At 41.1% G+C, this 21,085-nt stretch overlaps 1 protein-coding gene across 1 annotated transcript in view; it reads right to left on the bottom strand.

Moving 5' to 3' along the window:
- Positions 1 to 1,396: 1,396 nt before the first annotated feature.
- Positions 1,397 to 21,085, bottom strand: part of TLE4 (transducin-like enhancer of split 4) — a gene marked incomplete at its 5' end in the record, with an annotated part of 139,948 nt that continues 120,259 nt past the window's right edge. Inside the window, 12 exons of the mRNA XM_008585822.1 lie at positions 1,397 to 1,859; positions 3,906 to 3,982; positions 4,298 to 4,448; positions 4,743 to 4,890; positions 6,405 to 6,652; positions 7,742 to 7,991; positions 14,983 to 15,059; positions 15,776 to 15,969; positions 16,316 to 16,448; positions 17,871 to 18,023; positions 18,540 to 18,593; positions 19,534 to 19,653. Coding sequence (XP_008584044.1) covers positions 1,752 to 1,859; positions 3,906 to 3,982; positions 4,298 to 4,448; positions 4,743 to 4,890; positions 6,405 to 6,652; positions 7,742 to 7,991; positions 14,983 to 15,059; positions 15,776 to 15,969; positions 16,316 to 16,448; positions 17,871 to 18,023; positions 18,540 to 18,593; positions 19,534 to 19,653 — 1,713 coding nt within the window. The remainder of the gene's footprint in view (positions 1,860 to 3,905; positions 3,983 to 4,297; positions 4,449 to 4,742; positions 4,891 to 6,404; positions 6,653 to 7,741; positions 7,992 to 14,982; positions 15,060 to 15,775; positions 15,970 to 16,315; positions 16,449 to 17,870; positions 18,024 to 18,539; positions 18,594 to 19,533; positions 19,654 to 21,085) is intronic.

Raw genomic sequence — 21,085 nt, 5'->3', positions numbered from 1 at the left:
GAAAATAAAAATAAAACAAAAATAGCAACGATAAAAAAACCCCACATTATTTTAACACCAATCTGCCTTGAATAAAACTAGTAATTTTTAATATATAGGAGAGGCATAAAGATAAAAAATAAACTAAAACAAGCAGAACAAAGAATTAGAAAAATAAACATACTAGAAGTTATTTATGTTTAATGCTTAAAAGTCTGAATGCACAAACAATCTACCATTATAGAAGTACTGGTGGTCAATACAATGCATTAGAACTATGTACAATGCACAGTTTAGTATCAAAATCTTTCTACACTGGAGAGTTTTACGAAACTGTTAATGACATCAACACTAAGCACTTAAGACACCATTTTTTTTCTGCTACCACATTAGGAACGTCAATGGACAGTCCATTTCCACTTGCAGCATCCATCCATTTCTAGTATGAAATTAAGTAATTTTCTACTTATACAATAAAGTTTATCTACACGGTTCTTTTGATTTTGATCCATAGCAGCAAAGGCACTGTACATCAGCAGATCCACAGACTTAAAAAGATTTTTAAAGCATTCAAACAAAAAATAATAATTAAAAAAAAAGGAGTCACATATTATAGTTTAACAGCAACAACAACAACATAAAAGATAACACAATGTTTCTGGCACAATGGCACAGCTTGTGTCCATTTCAGGGACATCCAACTAAGACATGGAAAGAACCGGAGGTAAAGAAAACAAGTCCTCATCCCAGGAGAGAGTCCATTCTTTTGTGTTTTTTAGAGGGAGGTCTCTGAAAACCCTCCTCTGTTTGTCCTTGTTTTGTAAAAGACTTGACTAGCACAGCGGTGGGAGTCTTTTCCGTATCTATGCAGCTCCAAAGAGCATGCCACAAAATAGCCCCTAATTTCTCGTAACAACAAAACTGCCCAAAGATATACATCTCCCTTTGCAAAGAAACGTGGCAAAAATATCCAGAAGGGATTAAGTTCTCTCTTTGAGGCCAAATTTAATTTGTTCATCTATCTATAATACAATAAAAAAGGGGAATTAAAAACATATTACAAAGACACTTGTCAACAAGTCAAAAAAAGAAAAAGAAAGTCCAATTATTTTTATCGAATATAATCTAAAGCTATAGATATATTGTGTTAAAGTTGTCTAAATAGACTCAAATGAATATGACTTGGCTTGTCGTGTTCTAATTATTCAGCCAAATTTCCAAATGTCTTTAAAATAAGTAGAAAACGAAAAAACCTAATAACACAGCAACATATTGCTTCCATGTGTAATTATACATTTCACATCTCTATACAGTCATTAGTCTACATTTAGTGACATTTTTAATCAATTACTTTAAACCTTCCTTTCCCCTCCTTTGCCAAAAAAAGGGGGGGAGGGGTATCAAATACAACACTTCATTATCAATGCAGGAGCAGACAGCTTTATTTAGTCAGTCATTGTTAGAAAGCCTTCTTTAAACAAAATAAATATATTACAGATATAATACATAATTAAAGTTTCCGTTCACTGTTAAGTATGTTTATGCCATGTTCTTCCAAGTAGATAGCTGAAGATTTGGTATCACAGATTCTTAATGAGTATTCACAATTCAACAGCAAGTAGGAAATGGGGTTAAGGAAGGGGATTAAACTCCATGACTGCAATGAGTATTTGAAATCCTTGGTTTTAGATGCGGGGTAGGGGGTGAACAGAAAGGATGACGGAGCAAAGTGCTACAAGGAGAAGGAGTCCAGTTTGCATGAAGATTTGTCCTTAATAAATAACTTCATAAACTGTGGCCTTCTTATCCCCAGAACCAGTGACAATGTATTTGTCATCCACAGAGATGTCACAGCTAAGCACCGATGAGGATTCTTTGGACTAGGAAAGAAACATATAGGAAGGAAACATATAATCAAAACTATTAAATAGTGAAAGAAAAACCCATGCGCACTGGGAGGCAGGATTGGAGGACTTGGAACAACGCAAATGTAACATGCTCCAACGACCAACAGTAGCCCCCGTGGGGAAGGGAAATCACAGCGCTTTCTTAAAATGGTGGCACTGGATGGGACCCACTCTTGGGGACTCCTCGCCCGGTCAGTCTGGAGGCTCTTGCCCTGGGGACTTCAGATAGGCAGGCTAGTCAGTGGTATGAGCACCTCTGCTGACGAAACAAGGCCATACTTCAAACTCTACTCTCCACAGAGGTTAAGAGGAGGGTGTTGTTAGTACGAAAAACCCTCATTTCAGCCAGACGGCTTGGATTCGGGTAGAGCTGCAGAACACTACGTCTTTTAACCCATCTGGGCCTCAGTTTCCCTACAGAGGCAAATAGGTAAAGACATGTTTCTTGCCTACCACTTGTGGCTTGGATTCGGGTAGAGCTGCAGAACACTACGTCTTTTAACCCGTCTGGGCCTCAGTTTCCCTACAGAGGCAAATAGGTAAAGACATGTTTCTTGCCTACCACTTGAGAGGGATGCAGCAGAGTTTAGGTGCAGTAACAGCCATGACACCATATGATGACGTTTTGGTCAACAATGGACCACATATATGATGATGGTTCCATGGGATTATAACGGAGAGTATACCATGTAGTATAGCTGTGTAGTAGGCTATACCATGTAGGTTTGTGTAAATGCACTCTGTGATATTCACACAGTGATGAAATCACCTAAGGAGGCATTTCTCAGAATGTATCCTAACTGTTAAGGGATGCATGACTGTATAAGTATGGGAAACAGCTCTGAAAACACAACATTTTTTAAGATGGGGAATGTGAAAATATTCCTAGTAAAAAGCTTAATGTTCCCACTGTAAAAATATAACATGAGCTTTCAAGAAGGCAGGTGGTTTAATACCTGGAAAGAAAAACACATCAGACTTAGAGTTTTGTTTACCATTTGCAACTACACTATGAAGAATTCAATGTTAACTTTCAATGTGCTTATTTAAAAAATAAAAATAAAAAAAATCATACGATTTTAACCAGGACTCTGAATATTTTGAACACTTAAAAATTAAATATACGATATGCAGCTGCTAACCTACTCCTGGTGTTTCTCAAACTTTTTTGATTGCAACTGATAATAATTTGTATTCACATCCCAGTATATACATAAGATAAAATACTTATACTTACTGTAAAAGATGCATTCTAATATTTTTTAATTCATTATCTTAAATGAGTGCTTTTGTTGGGACCATCTAAAAAGTTATGATCCACAAAATGAAAAGTTCTGTATTAAATTATAAGCTCCATGACAGCAATAATTAGCTATTTTTATCCTACTAATTATCTTGCATAGTGTTTTCAGTCAATATAAATTTTTTGATTCTACTGAATTAATATACTCTATGATAACTTATACCACTTGATCAAGGAAACTTTTACACTATTCCTAAAAAAAGAGCACTAGAAAATAATGCGTTAATTATAGAAGGTTAAAACTGATGTCTTTAACTTGCCTATGAAATTCTCATGTACTGTAAGAAAGAGAAGAAAATATTGTGTGTGTGCACCATGTCTACAATTTGGTCCTTCTACAAATAATTTCACAAACTATACTAAATTCTACTGAGCTAATAGGAAGAATAAAAAGACAACACACACACACACACACACACACACACACACTTCACAGAAGACAACACCTCCACCCTAAGGTATAAAAATGGATGGAGGCGGAGGAGGAGCCGGTGAGCAGTGCACCAGGTATAGCCCTGGCTCCAGGCTCATCCTGCAACACTTAACTTCCCTCAGGCTCAGGTTCCTTCTCTGCACAATGGGAACAGTACCAGTTCTGACCTCCTGGGACACGTAAGTGCATTATTAATCTGAGTGAACGCATAAGAGTTTTGTGTAACAACTGCCATGCAAGTGAGCACATGGTTTAAGTGGTAGATGAATAAGTTCAGGGTTACCTGGAATATACTGGCCCCATAAGGTGTCCTCCAAGCATTCAGAAGGTTGTCCTTTCCAGTGCTTACAAACCATTTGCCTACAGGAAGAGGGTTTTGAGAAAGGTAATGTTCGTGTTACTTTGTCAGACACCCGAGATTTGCTTTACAAAGCATCAAACTATTCACAGAAAACTCACCCACCTTCCTGGATTTAATGAGCCATTTATACTTAATGATAAAAATTAAAGTGGATTAATGCCAGAATTACACAGCAGTAAGGAAGCAGGCATGTATAAGGGAATAATACAATTCTGAAGAGGGACACATTAATGTACAGGACCTGATGTGGAATAAACAGGAGGGCAGACAGAACAATTCTGGTTGACAGAAAATGGACAAAAAAGCTTGCTTACCACAGTGGGCAAACTTGAGCGACAGCACACAGCTCTCGTGAAGATGTAGCTGGTATTTGTCTGGCTTGGTGACATGTAACACTTCCACGTTACTGTTCTCCATCCCCACTGCAAGCCACTCTCCGGTTGGGCAGTAGCCCAAAGAAAAGATCTAGAATTTTAAAAGGCAATGTTGATGACAGCTACAGAGGACATGCTTCCTTGCACAGTGAGGTACTGTCTTTTCTGGGGATACCACTCAACTTATGAAAGAAATCAAGATAATTTGAACTACACAGGAAGAAACTGAAGTCAAACAAGTGATACCAAAGTAATGAGACCCCCAAAGTAATCCAGAGTCAATGTGACATTATCATATGGCAAGTGGACTGCCCCCTTCTTTGAGCAGGCCATTAAGTTTCGAAAAACCACGTCTCTAAAAAGTCACAGGCACACAAGACCATACCTGTGAGGTGAAGTCATGTTGCTGCAGCTGCCGCCCTTCCCGCAGGTCCCAGGACCTGACTGTGTTGTCCAGACCGCCTGTCCAGAGCTTGGTGCCATCATTAGAAATGTCAATGCAGCTGGCTCCGTCTGTGTGGCCCTGGAATTGCCTGAAAATGTCAAAATGGAGGGAAAGCCCTTGAAAAGTGAGTTTTTAGTTTAACTTCATTTACAACTCCTCGGCAATCAATTTCAATTCAGGCCTTATTTGTATATTTCATTTTGGTTTACTATGTTTTCTAATCATTCAAAGTAATAACAAAACATATACAAAAAGATTAAAGTTTAATTGAGATGCTGAGTTTCCTGTACTTTGTGTTTATTTCTGAAAACTTAGGAAGTTCTTCAAAATACTCTTATACGAAAACATGATTGATATTACTGATGAAAAAAAATCTCCAACTGAAATGAACAGAAGAAAGCACACAACTACACATAATGAACTAATCAAAGATGTATTCTGAGACATATTCTATCACTGTAATATGAAGGAGAGAAAGAATTTAACTCCCTTCTGCAAAGGACTGGGGAAAGCCCAGGGAAGGGCATAGCACATCCTGCTAGCAAGGAGCAATGCACCTGTGGGGGGCTGTGCAGGACAGAAGGCACAAGACGCCCAGTGTGAACTGCCGCCCCAGGGATCACTTCTGATCAAATGTACAAAGGATACTGGGGGAAGAAGAGGTTAGAAGCAGTTCCTCAGCTGTGCAGGACAGAAGGCACAAGACGCCCAGTGTGAACTGCTGCCCCAGGAATCACTTCTGATCAAATGTACAAAGGATACTGGGGGAAGAAGAGGTTAGAAGCAGTTCCTCATAACAGCCTTACCCATAAGCAACAAAAGTGATTTGTTTTTGGAATCGTATATAGAACTCAGTCCTTCAAAATAACTTACAGACAGTACAAGCCTCTTCTCTTTACATGCTCACCTTGACTTGTAGGTTTGATTACACCTTCTCATACCCTTTGGTTGATCATACCTCATGCTTGCTGATCTCCTAGGTGTTGACATCTGGAGACTCATTTCAGGGCTTTACCTACCAACACCGACCTACCAAGGCCAACCCTATACGTTTTCATTTCTAAATAGACACTGTGGTTATGTTTATCCATCCTTAAAGGTGGGACTACAGATGAGATAGACCAATTTAGGGTGAGCAGCACCCAACACAGTGCCTGGGCCTGTGGCAGGTGCTAAATAATTATCTTGTTGAAAGAATAAACATGATACATATGGCACCCAAGACAGTACCACACACTGCGAATCTCCTCAGTGAGGATCTAGTGACAATAATGGTTTGTTAGCAAGCACAGATGGCAAATTAGAGAAGTCGAATGAGCTCATGAGGTCATGGGAACCTTACGTACATTAATTATGTCAAACTGACCTCAAAGACAAAAAAGAAGTTCAGATAGTGCAGAAAACAAGATTTTACATTAATAATTTGTAGCATTAAAATGAACCTGTTCTTAATAACAATCTGTTTTTATTTTTGGTAAGATAATTATATTTCATCTACTTAAATACATACACACACACACACACACACACATACAGCACTCTGGCACGATGTGGTAAAGTCAGCTCCTCCTTGCCACCTGGTAATGGATCCTGCTGACCTACCTCACCAGCGTCTGGTTGTGTAGGTCCCACACAGCAATGTTGCCGTCGCTGCAACACGAGAAGCAGACCTTGGAATCAGGGCTGATGGCCAGGGCGTAGCAGGCGGGGGCTGAGGATGTCAGCTCTGCCTTGATGCGCGGGGTCGGAGCTGCCAGGTCCCAAATGGACAAAGTACTGGCTTCCCCTCCAACAATTAGGGTGCGACCATCAGGGAGCAATCTGCAGGAACGGATGTAGTTATCCCTGTTCTGTAGAGACAAAAACCATCAAGAGATTACTCATGAGGAAAGGAAAACAGCATTAACATGAGAGCAGAAATCCATAAAAGTATTGTGTTCCCTCCTGGCTTAATGAGCCATTTATACTTATGACAATGATAAAGTGGATTAATGCTAAAAAATTACATGAAATTAGGGAAGTACTTAAACTTGATCTACAAAATTTAGTACTAAGATATTTAATCTTAATTTGCATCAAAATGCTAAGATCTAGACCTACTCCCACCACCACCAAATTAGCCAACTGCTCGTGTCATTTGCACACACAGATACACCCGCACACTAATGCAGGAGCTTGTGTAGTCCTGAGCATCCCAACCTGGAACTGTGGCATACTCAGCTCTGCTGTTGAAAGGTCCTGCTACTGCTGCCAAGAGAGTGTCAAGGGGTTAAAGTCACCCGGCAAACTGTTCCTTTTGCTCGGCCATGCATTATATGACTAAAGGGCATCATGCGTTTGATGAAGTTGCATCAATCAGAGGCAAGACTCAATCAAGCAGTGCTAAGTAACAGAAAAAAAACTCCTCCCAGTGCATGAGGTTATGGGGATCTTATGTACATTTAACTCGGTTAAACTGACATAGCCTCATGCTACAGCAAAAATTCCACTGCTGGTATGAGGGAAGAAAACCAAACTGAAATTTCCTAAGTAACTCAAGGACAAATGCCAATGAAACAGCTAAGAGACTATCTCATGTTTGTCACATGAAGTAGTAAGTCACTCTACATGTGACAGATTATGGTATTTAGGTGCACTCTCATAGAAACTGTTGTGTGGGCTCTCAGTTTTCTTAAACCCCTTCATCAGATAGGAAAACAGGTATTTTGCCTATTCCCATGAGAGGCACTGGTGCATATGCCACACATGAAGAGCTGGATCCTTCTGCCTCAAGGAACCGAAAGAAGACACGCCTCCAAGTAAAAGACCACAAACCACCAAAGACCAACTACCCACTTAGGGTCAATACTGTGTGGGACGGCTCGTACGCACACTCCTCTCACCATCCCTTCCTGTTTTCTGAAGGAGGGTCTAAGTCTTGTTCATCCATGTTCACTCACCAGACAGTCAAGCTGAGAGACAGGACTCTTATTGCCAGGGTGGCTGATGTCCCAGACCTTGACGCAGCCCTTCCCACCTGTGTACACATGTCTCGTGGGGTTGCTGATGGTCACCGCACACACCACCTCCCCGTGGTTGAGTGTGTTGATCTGGCGAGCGTGTCTGGGAATTCCAGGTCCAATGAGGGCGTCAGGGGGGAAGGGGACAGGCTGCATCTGACCATCTGCACTGACATGGAAGGAGTATGCTCTAAGGCAGTGGAGAAGAGAAAAGACAGGCAGAGGGGAACATAAAAAATGTCACTTAACTGTTCAGTGTAATGAGATCAGTAGATACTTAGGCTCTCTGAACCCTAGTTCTCATCTTGAAAATGGAGAGAATCCTGCCAGCACCTCACAGAGTATTAAGTAAGATACTCAGTGCCAAGCCCAGCACCTACTCTCTGGGGAGCACTCTATAAACTTGCACTGTGATTCTGAGGCCTGTGATGAGATTCTGCCTATAGGTCAATTAATTCCAAGCGGGTGACTTATTAATGGAGATCAGTAAGCCAAAATTATGAAGCTTTAAGGAGTTACAAGTCTCTAGGCTTAGATGCTGAAATGGCAGATGTGCCCCCAAAATTTAATAAAATAGATAAAGCCCGATTTTAACACCCGGATCAGATTTGACAATTGCAGATTCTGGTAAATACAAATGGAATGGGAACCTGAAAAAGTGTCCTGTGTGTGACAGTCCCAAAAGCCCACCTACGAACATCTATCAGCATCTCAATCTTCAGTTCCAGCCCAGGGAAAGCCCTCAGGTTGTGAAAGCATTTGGTTCTAAAAGGCAGGTTCAGTTAGAGCATCTCCCTTAACAGACTCATCTTTAATTTCAAAACAGTGAAGTCAGGTGCAGGGTGGGGAGGCGAGGCTGTAATGCACATCATGTTTTTGGAGGCAGCTGGGCCTGTCTTGGGGGCTATCAAGGGCAACACCCATTTTGGAAATTATGTCATTCTACTTTGGTATGGAGCTTGGGAATGTGCTCTGTTTATGGTAAGAAGTTTACAAAAAACATACAAAGAGAAAGCACTTGTGGGCACACAAAGGATAGGGGCTTGGTCCAAACTGCAGGGAAGCATTAGAGCCAAGTTAAAACAGTTTACATCTCCTTAATGCAAAAATCTACAGGCTGGTCATGTTCATCAAAACTCACCCCAATAATGAGGGGCCCTCATCAACCACCTGAATGTTCCCAGAAAAGATGAAGCATGCACTGTGGCTGTGGAAGACATGGGAGCCAGACGGTGGAGGGCTTTTACTTTAGTTATAGAAGAAAGTAGTATGTCAGACTTGTTGAGGAGCTGGGAAGCTAGGAAGTCAATGGATAGATGATTTTCTTGGGTCAAATCAACAGGACTTGGAAACCCACTGGATGTGGGACTTCAGAGAAAGATGCTGAGGAGGACGAGGTAGATGGCATTAACTAGAGAAGGTGACAGGAAAGCACAACTCAAGGGTATACATGTGGGCAGGTAAAGGATTTGACTGTCTTGAACTTGAGGGCAGATGGAAATTCAAAGAGCTATGATTCAGGAGAGAGGTCAGGTTAGAAATATCAATGTGAGGTCAATCCACAAAGAAATGATAATTGAAGCTAAGGGAGCAGAAAGAATAATCCTTCAGCAGATTATATGATGAGAAGTAGACCAGATGCAGAATCTAACAGAACACTTACATTTAAGGAATCCCCAGCAAGAGCAGTCAGGGAGGTAGATAAATTATCAGGAGAGACACTGAAGTGGAAAGGGGGAGAAGCTGGTCAATCACATGAAAATTTACAAAGAGATTCATCTGCTTAACATGTATTTCTTGAGTGCTCCAGTGTGCCAAGCATTATGCCAGGAAGTGGGCAAGAAAGAGACCCACCCACCCTGTTCTCCTGAAGTTACAGCTACACACTCACTGTGAGATCCTCACATAAATAACTACCAAAATGCCACACAGTCAGTGCTGTGAGCAATGGAAGTTCCAAGGTACCCTGGGAAAAAGACAGCACGATGAGGATCCAGCAATCCCACTACTGGGTATATACAGAGGAGAGGAAATCAACACAGAAAGCACGATGAGGATCCAGCAATCCCACTACTGGGTATATACAGAGGAGAGGAAATCAACACATTGAAGAAATACCTGCACTCCCATGTTGATCACAATGGAGGGGGGATAGGTAAAGGTTGGTTAATGGACACAAAATTACAGCTAGATAGGAAAAAGAAGTTCTAGTGGTATACAGTAGTGCTAGGCATCAATAATTAACAATAATTTATCATATGGCTAAAAGAGAGGAGCTTAAATGGTCTCATCACAAAAAAATGATAAATGTTTGCGATGATGAATTTGCTAACTAGCCTGATTTGATCACTACACATCACATACATGTACTTAAATAAATGCAACTCTGTACCCCAGAAACATGTACAATCAATACATTTTAATTAAAAAATAAAAACAGTATGATGAGAAAGAGAATGACAAATATAAAGGCCAGAGCGAGAGAGCATGCACTATCCATTTATGCAGCAAATATTAAATGTCTTATATGTATCAGGTACTATTATGTACTGAGAAATCAGAGGTGAACACCATAGACAAAGTCCCTATCCTCACACTAGCCTACATCCTAGAAGAGAAAACAATGAATATATAAGCAAATAAATCAGTAACCTCAGACAAGGGTAAATGCTGTTAAACACACACAGTTTCAGATAAAAGAGCTTAAGGGTGTGCAGGGTGGTGGTCCATGATCCTTCTCTGAGGAGGCAGCATATGACCTGAAGGTCCGGGGTTAGCGAGGAGGGGGTCCCAACTAGAGGGAACAGCAACTGCAGAGGCTTTGGCACAGAACTAAGCAAGAAGGCCAGAATGTGCTCACAGGAGAGTGACAGGACGTGAGCTACAAGCCGTGATAAGGAGTGTGGATATTGCTCTGAGTAGAACGGGAGGCCACTGGAAACTCACACAAGGGAGGGAGATGATTCAGTTAACATTGTCAAAGGATCTTCTGGTTGCTGGGCGAAGAATGGACTGCAGGTGGCAGAAGGAAAAACAACTAGTCAGGGGGTTACTGCAGTAATCTAGGGGATAAGCCAGTGGCTAGGGCCTGGGAGAGAGGGAGAAAATTGGAAAGTGAATTTGCAAGTCAAAGGATCACTCTGGCTGGGTGGGTGAGAAGGCTGCACTGGATGGGTGACACAGTTAGGGGTGATGACAAGCTCTTCTCTGTCAGCCTGTACATACAGGTGACTGAAGTAGAGTAGGGCAGAAATTCACTAGAGACGAGTTGTCCACTTGGGGAAAATGCAGCGGAGAAGGTGGAGGAGAAGGGAGGCAAATGGCACAAGTCTGAAAGGTGCAGGGTTTTCACAAAAGGGTGGAGAAAGCTCAGTTCTGGAAGAGGATGGGGAAAGGGGGGCGACCACAGCCTTTATCAACCCCACCACTGGCCCTGAGGATTGCAGAATGTGGAAAAACAGAAGGTCATCTCTTGGAGAGTTGCAGGAGAAGCGTGACCTCAGGAGAGAGCCAGGTTTCAGTTTAGGCAAGAAGGGGACAGCAGTAATGCTCATTGAGAAAGGCTGAGATTCAGAGAGACGACGAATGAGAGAAAGGCTAATGATGTAGCAATCGAGAGGTCATGAAGACTCAATCTGAAAGGAAGGTTATTCCATGTTTAGATGTTGTTATACATTCTTAACGATCATTTGAAAAGACATCCCTTTCTCCTCTCTAGAATCACTAAATGGTTTTCATTTCAAACGATCCAGGCACCTGCAGTATGCTCTTTTTAAAACATGTGCATCAAGGTCGTTATTTGGATCATCATCTTTCAATGAAGACCCAGCATATTTAAAGAAGGCCCTTGGCCTTCCTGCCTCTCCTCCCTCCCCATCTCAGAGACCCACTTCTGTGACACTGCACTCACCTCTCACACCTCACAACACTTTCTCCACGTTTTCCATGTCTCACAAGACAGGGCTACACCTTGAATTCCCAATTAAAGGTCTGGCTGTTGTACTTTATGAAGTATGGTAGAAAACTAGGTTTTAAGTAGTACATGAGCCCTCTAGTAGGTGAGTCAGCCAACAAAAATTTGTTAAAGATTTTTATGAGGTACCAGCTATTGTTCCCATTTTGAAAATCTTACTTTATAAAAATAAACAAATGCAACAACAGATGCAGATTTCTGAATTGTGGGTGGCCTGCAACCCCTAACCCTGAGATCTTTTGTTTTGGCTGCATTCACATGCCATATCCCATAATACAACTAGTACCATCGTTTTAATCAAATAGTTTTACACTATTTATAGAAGTTTCATTGAAGCGGTAAGTGAGGGAGAAAGTTGATTTTCAGCTTATATTAAAATTAAACTATGTTGTCATTCCAATTACATACTGAGTGGAACCCTTGCTAATTCACCTGAATAGACAAGAGGACTCAATATGGATTATCAAATAAATGCTACTTTATTCATTAGTTTGAAACATGCATTTAATTATAATTTTTGATAATATCTAGCAATTCATTTTGTAAAAATAATTAGGACAGAGATATAAGTCTTTCTGGAGAAAGGCAGTTACTTTGTGAGTGTATGTGGTAGGGGAGACCTTTAGGTAATTTATTATGTTTTATGTTTTAGTACACTTAAAAAAGGTTTTCTGTTGAAAGATATTCACAGTCCTGTATCTTATGATCTGGAGAGCCACATAATCGTTATAATCATTTCTGCTATAAAAATATATAAATATTATCTCCACATGCATAAATGAATGCGAATTTTTATGTCCTGTTACATAAAGACATACCAACAACAGAAAGAGTGGGAATCTAATTTACTCAATCCAATCTTCTTGCCATTTCTTCCTCTACAAAGCATTGCACCTTCTACTGCATGAGTAGTTCAGAAATAAGTAATACTGTGGGGCAAAGGAGAACAGGAAAGGATGCTGGAGTTGAGCGAATAGCCACCCTGTACTAAACATGGTGCTGAACACATCACTTATTATCTTACTCCATCCTCACATCCTTCTTGTTGAGGAGGTGCCACTCCTTGTTTATGCATGAGCCAAATGAAGCTCACAAAGTAAAGAAACTGTCTGTAAACTCACTCTTCCTAGTCATCAACTGGTGGAATCAAAATTCAAACTTGGATCTGTCATACCCCCAAACCCATACTCCGGTGACCACACCACACATTTTCTGGTATTCCTGGTGAGGTGTCATTTGCCAATTGCATAAGATGTGACACCATAACTCCCATGAACAAGACTTCTCAAAAATCCTCACTGTATAGGGATGGTACTTCTTCCCTAAAGGAACCCCTCGATCTCTCTTTCAAATTTATATGGAACTCACAGGTACTTAAGTCCTTATTTGATTAATCCTAAGACCTTGTTATTTAATCAGTGCTTGAAACAGACCAAACTTTCACCTTCAAATACATAAGAGTTCTTGGTCAACAAGACTTGCCAGTCAGTCAACAACTATTTGCAGAACACACACAGGTACACAGAATTTTATCATAATTGATATTTATACCTTCAACTCTCAAGGAACTCAAAGTCTAATTTGCCTTGTCTCTCTTATTAATCAGGCAAATATTTACTGAGCAACTAGGCTATGGAGCTGGCACTGTGTTTAATGCAACAGGGAAGTTTAGGGTAGAGTCTGTAGAGAAGTCAGTCACAGAAGGAAGAATCAAGAATATGATTCATCAGATGGAAAGTGAGGAAAGGGTCAAGATCAGGTATGTTCAGCACTGAGGGAATAGGCAACATAGAAAAAGAGGACACGCAGGAAACACCGGTGTGACGACTAAGTATCTGAGTGTATAGTAGTGAAGAAACAAACAATGGGAACTCGGAGAAGGAGAGTTCGGCACATATTCATTCATTGAACAAATATATACTGTAAGCACCAACCACCAGGATGGCAGAAAGGAACCAGGCACCATTCTAAGCAGTGGAGCAACTTCTGTAACTAAATAGCAGAAAGCTGTGCTCTGCTCTGACAGAACTTCTATTCAAGTAGGGAGAGGTATATAATGGCTATAAATAAGCATTAAAAAGGTAGGGGAATAAAAAAAAGTGGGGGAGGAAGGGAGAGAAGCATGAAATTTTAGAGAGTGGTGTCCAGTCAGAAGGCTCTGGTAAGATGACATCTCAGAGACATCAGTGACACAGTAAGCCCAAGAAAAAGTGCCACAGGAAGAAGAACTAGTAAGAGCAAATGCCTCAAGGCAGGGAAGCCTTTAGCTGCTACTGAGGGTCAAGTTCAGACAGCACCAGAGACCAGGGAGGCGGCATGTGTATGGCGTGTATAGTGACAGAGAGGACACCAGTGTGAAGAGTGATGAGAATAAACATACGCATGGGACTAATGTAGTATAGTGACAGAGAGGACACCAGTGTGAAGAGTGATGAGAATAAACATACGCATGGGACTAACAATGCAAGGAGGGTCGGTCTGCAGGGGATGCTTCTGAAGAGAGAAGAGGAAAATCCAGCTGGGATTTTAAAGAAAGAGCCAGTGCTACTTTATAGTAAAGTCTCTTCGTTGTATCTGGTAGATCAAGCCAATTCGCAGAGAGAACTGTGCTTAGTTAGTAATAAGAAAGTGCACCGGGTTGGAACGAAGGATGTGGAATGAGATACGTGAGAGACTAGAATGTACCAGAGGAGGCTGCAACAACTGACGTGCTGTATTTTGTCTTCATAACTCAAGAAGGCTATGACTCCAGATGCCCAGCTCACAGCCTAAGAAGCCAACTGAGCAAGTCACCTTTTCTGGAAACAGAACGGAGCATGAGACTGCCCTTACTTCTTTTCAGCCTTTGAAGTTTGGCATGTCTTTTACCAACACATTCAAATTTTGAGCATCCAGTTTTGCACATAATAATCAGACTTTTTGAACAAAGAATTGCCTTGAAATCAGCAACAGATATAGAGAAGACCTGACTGCTAGAGATGTCTCTACAATTTGCATTTCCATATTAAAAGCTCAAGATTTTTAAATGAACATACAAACCCCCACCTCATTACCTCTTTTCCTGTGCTAAGACAGAATGAAAAATACTTCATGAGGAAAAAATGCAGGTCACGGGAAGCCCCAGCACTGCAGAGCAGTGCTCAGGGTCTAGGGGGCTGGTGTACCAAGGCCTGGCACACAATGACTACAAAGGCATAAAGGAACTCACGGTTTTCCTCCGGGAATGCCTGTCAGGTTTGGAGGTATTGCTGGCACGCGCATGTGATGATGTGGATCAAATCCCACCTAGAATTTTTCCCGAGAACAACAACAAAAAGAAACAGTTACATTAACTTGTTTCATCCTACTCAAAATCTTTTCTAAAACGTGGGACAGGAGATTCTTTAAAAATATATAGAGATATTTTAGAGATATATACAGAATATATAAAATATTTTAGAGATATATACAGATATATATAAAATATTTTAGAGATATATACAGAAGTTTTTATTGATTAAATGATAGGATGTTTAGGATTTAACGGTAACCTATTTGGGGGTGGAACATACATTAAAAAATTATACTAACGATTACTGAAGCTCATGATGGAAACAAATGGGTTCATCATATTCACGGTACTATGTGATCTAATTTCATACGTTTAAAATTTTCAAAACAATACTAGTTAAAAACAAAAGACATGAAATAAAAAAGAAATTCCCTCATCTTACAAAAGAAAATGGATCTCAAGATATAACTAACTGCATGTAGCTTAATTTAGAAATACACACAGATCCTCTCTAAGTATCTCATATTATACGGACAACATTTAAAAAAAAAAAGTACGACAATCCTCTACACTCTGAAATATTACTTTATAAAAGCCACACTGTAAACTTACCACTGGTGACCTCCCATAGGCGGCGGCTGCGGCGGCGGCAGCTGCGGCAGCACTCATTTGTACGACAATCCTCTACACTCTGAAATATTACTTTATAAAAGCCACACTGTAAACGTACCACTGGTGACCTCCCATAGGCGGCGGCTGCGGCGGCGGCAGCTGCGGCAGCACTCATTTGTGGGGAGATGTTGTGCAGCCCAGCATAGGCGGCTCCAGGGCTGGTCAGCTCGCCGTTCATCCCAGCATGGGGCACAATCCCAAATGGGGTTGGATATGGACAAGGTACTGCCATTGGGGTCCTTAGGCTCGAGGCTGAGATCAAAATGGAAGGAAAAAAGAGAAAAACCAAGAACACAGGAAGCTATTTGAAAGACATTCTTAAACACAATAAAAAAAAGTAAAATTCATGATTCAAGTGAGTTTATTTTAATATTCTCAAAAGTCATTCAAACTTCAGAGGGGTTCGTTCATTCACCTTATGTCACTGAATACCTGTCATGTGCCAGACAGAGTTGATGTCTGGCACTTGGTCCGGATTAAATAATTTTGTCTAACAGACATTTAGTGCTGGTCATTAGTAAGTTTAATGTACTGCACTTTTTAAATTCTTTCACAACAAAACCATAAACATACAGAAAAAATCTTTCTTCTTACTAACCCAAGGGGTCAACTCCTGGTGGTTTTCCAGGTACAGGCCTCAGTCCGGGAGTGGAGTTACTGCCTGGGGTGGGCGCATCAGTTCGTGGAGTAGGGGTATTAGACTTTGAAACAGGAGTAGTAGATTTTTCATTCTAACAAGAGACGAAACAAAATGTGCCAGCAATTAGAACGTGATTTTAATGATGTTAAACATTAAAAAGGTAAAGAAAAGAAAAAGGAAAACAAAAAAGGCAAGGAAGAAGAGAAATGAAAGAGGGTGCTCAGCTTGGACCTTCACTTTCATTAATTAAAAAGAGCTAACAAAAAACAAAAAAGGGGCCGGCCTGGTGGCGCACTCGGTAGAGTGCGGCGCTTGGGAGCGCGGCGGTGCTCCCGCCGAGGGTTCGGATCCCATATAGAGACTGGTCCGCTCACTGGTTGAGCGCGGTGCGGGCGCGACACTGAGGGTTGCGATCCCGTTACCGGTCACGAAAAAAGACAAAAAGGAAAAAAAAAAAAAAGAGTTCCTTGAGGACTCAGAATTAATGTCCAGGAGGACATCAACTGAAGCTGAATTTAGAGTAGAGAGTAGATCATTTCTAGGAAACTGGTCTGAGTCAGACAGAGGCTGAAGGAGGCTGACAAACCATGATGTCCTGACTGCAACCGGCCACTTGCAGATGGCTTTGGTTTAAAACTGAACGGTTTAATTTGGGCTCCCAGGTTCATGTCACAAGAGGATTCCTGGTAAACAGGTCCCATTAGAAAAGATCCAAACCTGAACTGTCACAGAGACTCAGCATTCAGGTGGTACCATTAAAAGAAGGCTAGAAGGCCAAGAGAAAGCAACAGGAAAAAAACCTAATCTAGCCCTTTGCTAGACATATCCCCCTAATTTCAGACAAACTGAGGAAATTTCCTTTACTATAGCTATGAATTCAAATGGTTATTTGAAAACTGAATGCCTTTTTTAAAAAAAACTGTCATGTTACAAGGAAATAACTGGTGAGGAAAAAATACTGTGCAAAAATGCAATTTAACTGCACAGCCACAGAAGAAGGGGGTTACAGGGAGATTATCCTGACTTGTGAGCAGTTCATTTTTGCATTTGTGATTTGTGGTATGAGTCAAGGTAGACTTTTATAAATGATAGATTACTTTGTACATAGGAAGGGAAAATTATTACAGTCATATAGCTCAGTAATTCAAACAAAGCTAACAACAAAATCACATCCCAGCCCCAAACTAAATCTACCATAAACCACAGGCAACAAAACCATCTCTGTAACCCCCAGCATTTATTTTCCATCTTTGCTAAGACATGTTTTACTCAATTTCCCCACACCCCTCTCCTACCCTTGCAAAAAGACTCACAAAACAAACACCCACCAACACCAAGCTAGTAACCCATTCTGCTCCCAAAACACTTTTGTCAGTTAAACTTAAATACTGAACACACACATGCACCTGGAAACAAAAATCTCATAGAAAGATATGAAAAATACAAAAATCAAAAACAAACCCAACCATCTTGAAATAGGCAACACTAAGAAAGATGGTGAAGAGCCGCTTACAAGGCTAAGTTCTTTGGATTTGGAGGAAGGAGTACTGCTGGAAGATGCAATAGAGGCTGGGCTGATTGGGGCATCTTTCTTGAGCAGGCGTGTCTTATCAAGGCCATTCTCTCTCGGGGAATGTGCTGGGCTCCCTCGAGGGGAAGATGGATCCTACAAAGGAACATCATGGGTAGTAACGCAGCATAATGCACTCGCAATGCTGGGGTCCTCAGGTGTGGACATTTCTAGCCAAAAGCATTTAACAGCTTAGAAGTGCAAAACGTTCTGGAATGGATAACAAGACTCACTGAAATTGCTGAAAAAATATTCAGTATTGAGGCCCCTCAAAATACTACAATATTTACAGTACATATTTAAAACAAAAACAAAAAATCAAAATCCCACCAATCTGCAAGTTGCTGGTCAGTGAGTTGTGTATGCCGACCACAGACATCTGGTGTGCATTTGTTGTGGTAGAAAAAGACACTCACACTTCATAGAAAAAACAGCAACAAAAAAAGGACCAGCAACATATAAAATTAGATTAGATAGATAGATAGATAGATAATGAAATTTAAATAAAAAGTGAGTCCCTTTGGAAATTAAAAGAACACTGTTGATGCTAATTGGGCACTAGTCTTTGTTACAGCTGGTAAGATCAGCAAGTTAAACAGGCCATAAACATACCTCATTGGAAACATCAACCACCAAGTTGTCATCACTCTTCTCGCCATCACTATCCTGCATTGACAAGTGAGAAGCATTATCTCCTCTCCCAGCAAAAATGTCACATTTTTAGTCAGATTTACCCTAGATAAGTTTGGACTAATTCCTCATATCTTATAAAAATGAACTGTACCAAACAGTGTTAAACACTGTAAAATGTACTACTTTCTTTAATCCTCACGATGATGTTATGAGGTGGGTACTATGATTCCACTTTCCAGTTTAAAAAATTGAAGCTGATGGCTTTCTTATTACTCTACAGTGTAAGCTGCAAACTGACATGCCCAGGCTTATCCAGTCTACAAACGGGCGTGCCTGAATCCAGATTTTCAGCTTCCCATAAGGCCAGCAGTCCTGCAAGGCCCTAGCAGGGGAAGCAGCCGAGGGATGGACGGACGGACACACGGACACGCATATACTCTCTCTCTCTCTCTCTTTCTCTCTCTCACCCCATCCAGCCTGCTCCCTTTCACTTCTCTGACCTGCCCAGCCACTGGTTGAAAATGAGCTTCAACTCGTGCTAGGGATATTCTGGATATCTTTGCAAAATTATATTCCACAAAACTTGGTATATTCCTCAGCATGGGTCGAGGTATTTTAACAAATTTTCTGTGATTTTACATTTTTCCTTAACATCTCTAGTTAACCTAAGAAAATACGACCACCCTGAAATATACAGGGAGAAGCAAATCCACCTATAGAAATAACAACATGGAACACCCAAGTTTCCTGTCAGCTGCCCAAGGAAGCACTTTATCCTCTCATATGCACACGTGCACGCACCTGCACACACACAGGACTTTGCTACCCAATGCAGACAGAACTATAAATGCAATAAATATTTTTTTCTCATATCAGATGGTGGTATCCTGGTCAAAGGGTAAAATGGCTGCGGATAAAAAAGCAAGGCAAGCTACCCCCAGCCCCAGCCCACAGCAAAGGTAAACGAGCTTACGTAACGAGCTGCAATTTCCTTTTCTTCAGTTTTCTGCTTTTTGCTCTCAGAGGAGTAGTCTGTGGAATTTCTGTGCTTCTCAGCACCTCGGAAACTGGCTGATGGGGATACCGAAGAGCTCTGGAATCAGAAGGGGAAGAAGGGTTGACAAACGATCATCCATTTACCAGACTGACTTTTCTAATCCCTTGAGACTTTCTTTTCTTCTTGTTCTTTAGTATACTCTTGCAAAACTTTTAAAAGTGGATAGGAGAGAGTGGATAGGATAAAAGTAAGAGAAAAGAGGCATATATGGGAAGACAAGGAGAAAAAGACAAGGAGGAAAGAAACGGGAAAAAAAGAACAAGGGAGAAGAGGCAGAGATGAGACAGAGAGAGGAGAGGAATAAAAAAGTGGCAGGGGATAGTGTAAACTTGAAAGAACAGAACGCGGCTTGGTCTAAAGGATATGTTTCTGTTATACTGCTGAAGCTCCTTTAGAAAATTGGGAAAGACTGCAGATACAAGACAAAAGGGAAGAGGAAAAAGGAAAGCTTTTTTTGTTTTGTTTTTTAAGTTTGCTGGCTAATGGGAAGCCAATATTTAAAGCTTGTACAGAGAAACTATGAATAGAGTCAAGCTTAAGAGAGAATTAGTAATTCTTCAATGAAAAAAAGAGGAGAGGTAACCTTTGGGGATTTGAGCAACCAAAAATGGTGGTCATGTGACATAAAGATCATATCTGCAGAATTTTGCTCAGCCCCACATCTTAAGAACCTAGAAGATGGAGAGCGGCAGAAAAAACACCACCTGCAAAAATGCACATTATTCCTTTCCAGACTCCTTTCATGAGCCTGCTCCTTTTAATCACTGGAAACCCAGGAACCTCACTGGGGCCAGGTCTGTGCCTCTTGGGATCACAAGGTCAGGGGCAATCTGTATGGGCTGAGGCCATATTCTTAACCTCTGTGCTTTCAACGAGCTCTCAAGTGGAGGACTCCCACACAGAAAAGAAACACTGGTGATGAGATCTGAATCACAGAAAATGAATCTGTCTGCCATTAAGGCCAGGTGGTTACTGAGCACATTTAGATGGTATGAGCGCTTAAACCCATGGATGAAGATGACAAAGCACCAATGAAAACTGCAATTAACCTTAAGAATTGGCTAGTGACTACGTTATAGACAGACAAAAGGGAAGATCTTAGTAAAGGTGAGGAGGTGTAAGAGGGGCAGTGGGGCCACGGGCAGGGAAGCCCCATTGAAGGGTGGATGGACAGTGAAGGCCTGAGTAGCAAAGCCTCTCAGTTGGGCACCAGAGCAGGACTCCAAAGTGAAACTAACCCAGCCTGGGATAAGAAAGGGCTGATCTTGGAGGCTGGTGGAAAGAATATTTGGTGATAAAATGTCTAAGGAGAAAAGATCTAGGAAGAACAAAGAACCATCACCACCAGAACACTTTTGCCTGGCATCCCAATCAACTCAGAAAACTGTTCAGTAAAGCTCTTCCTCATTCATAACTATTCATTCATACAAAGCTGACTCTGAACTTTTTTTGGGGGGGGGGGGGCTTT

This window comes from Galeopterus variegatus, unplaced genomic scaffold (assembly GCF_000696425.1).
Source record: "Galeopterus variegatus unplaced genomic scaffold, G_variegatus-3.0.2 Scaffold3727, whole genome shotgun sequence".
NCBI lineage: Eukaryota > Metazoa > Chordata > Mammalia > Dermoptera > Cynocephalidae > Galeopterus > Galeopterus variegatus.
Note: the sequence above shows the minus strand (reverse complement) of the source record. Positions and strands in the feature narration are given on the sequence as shown.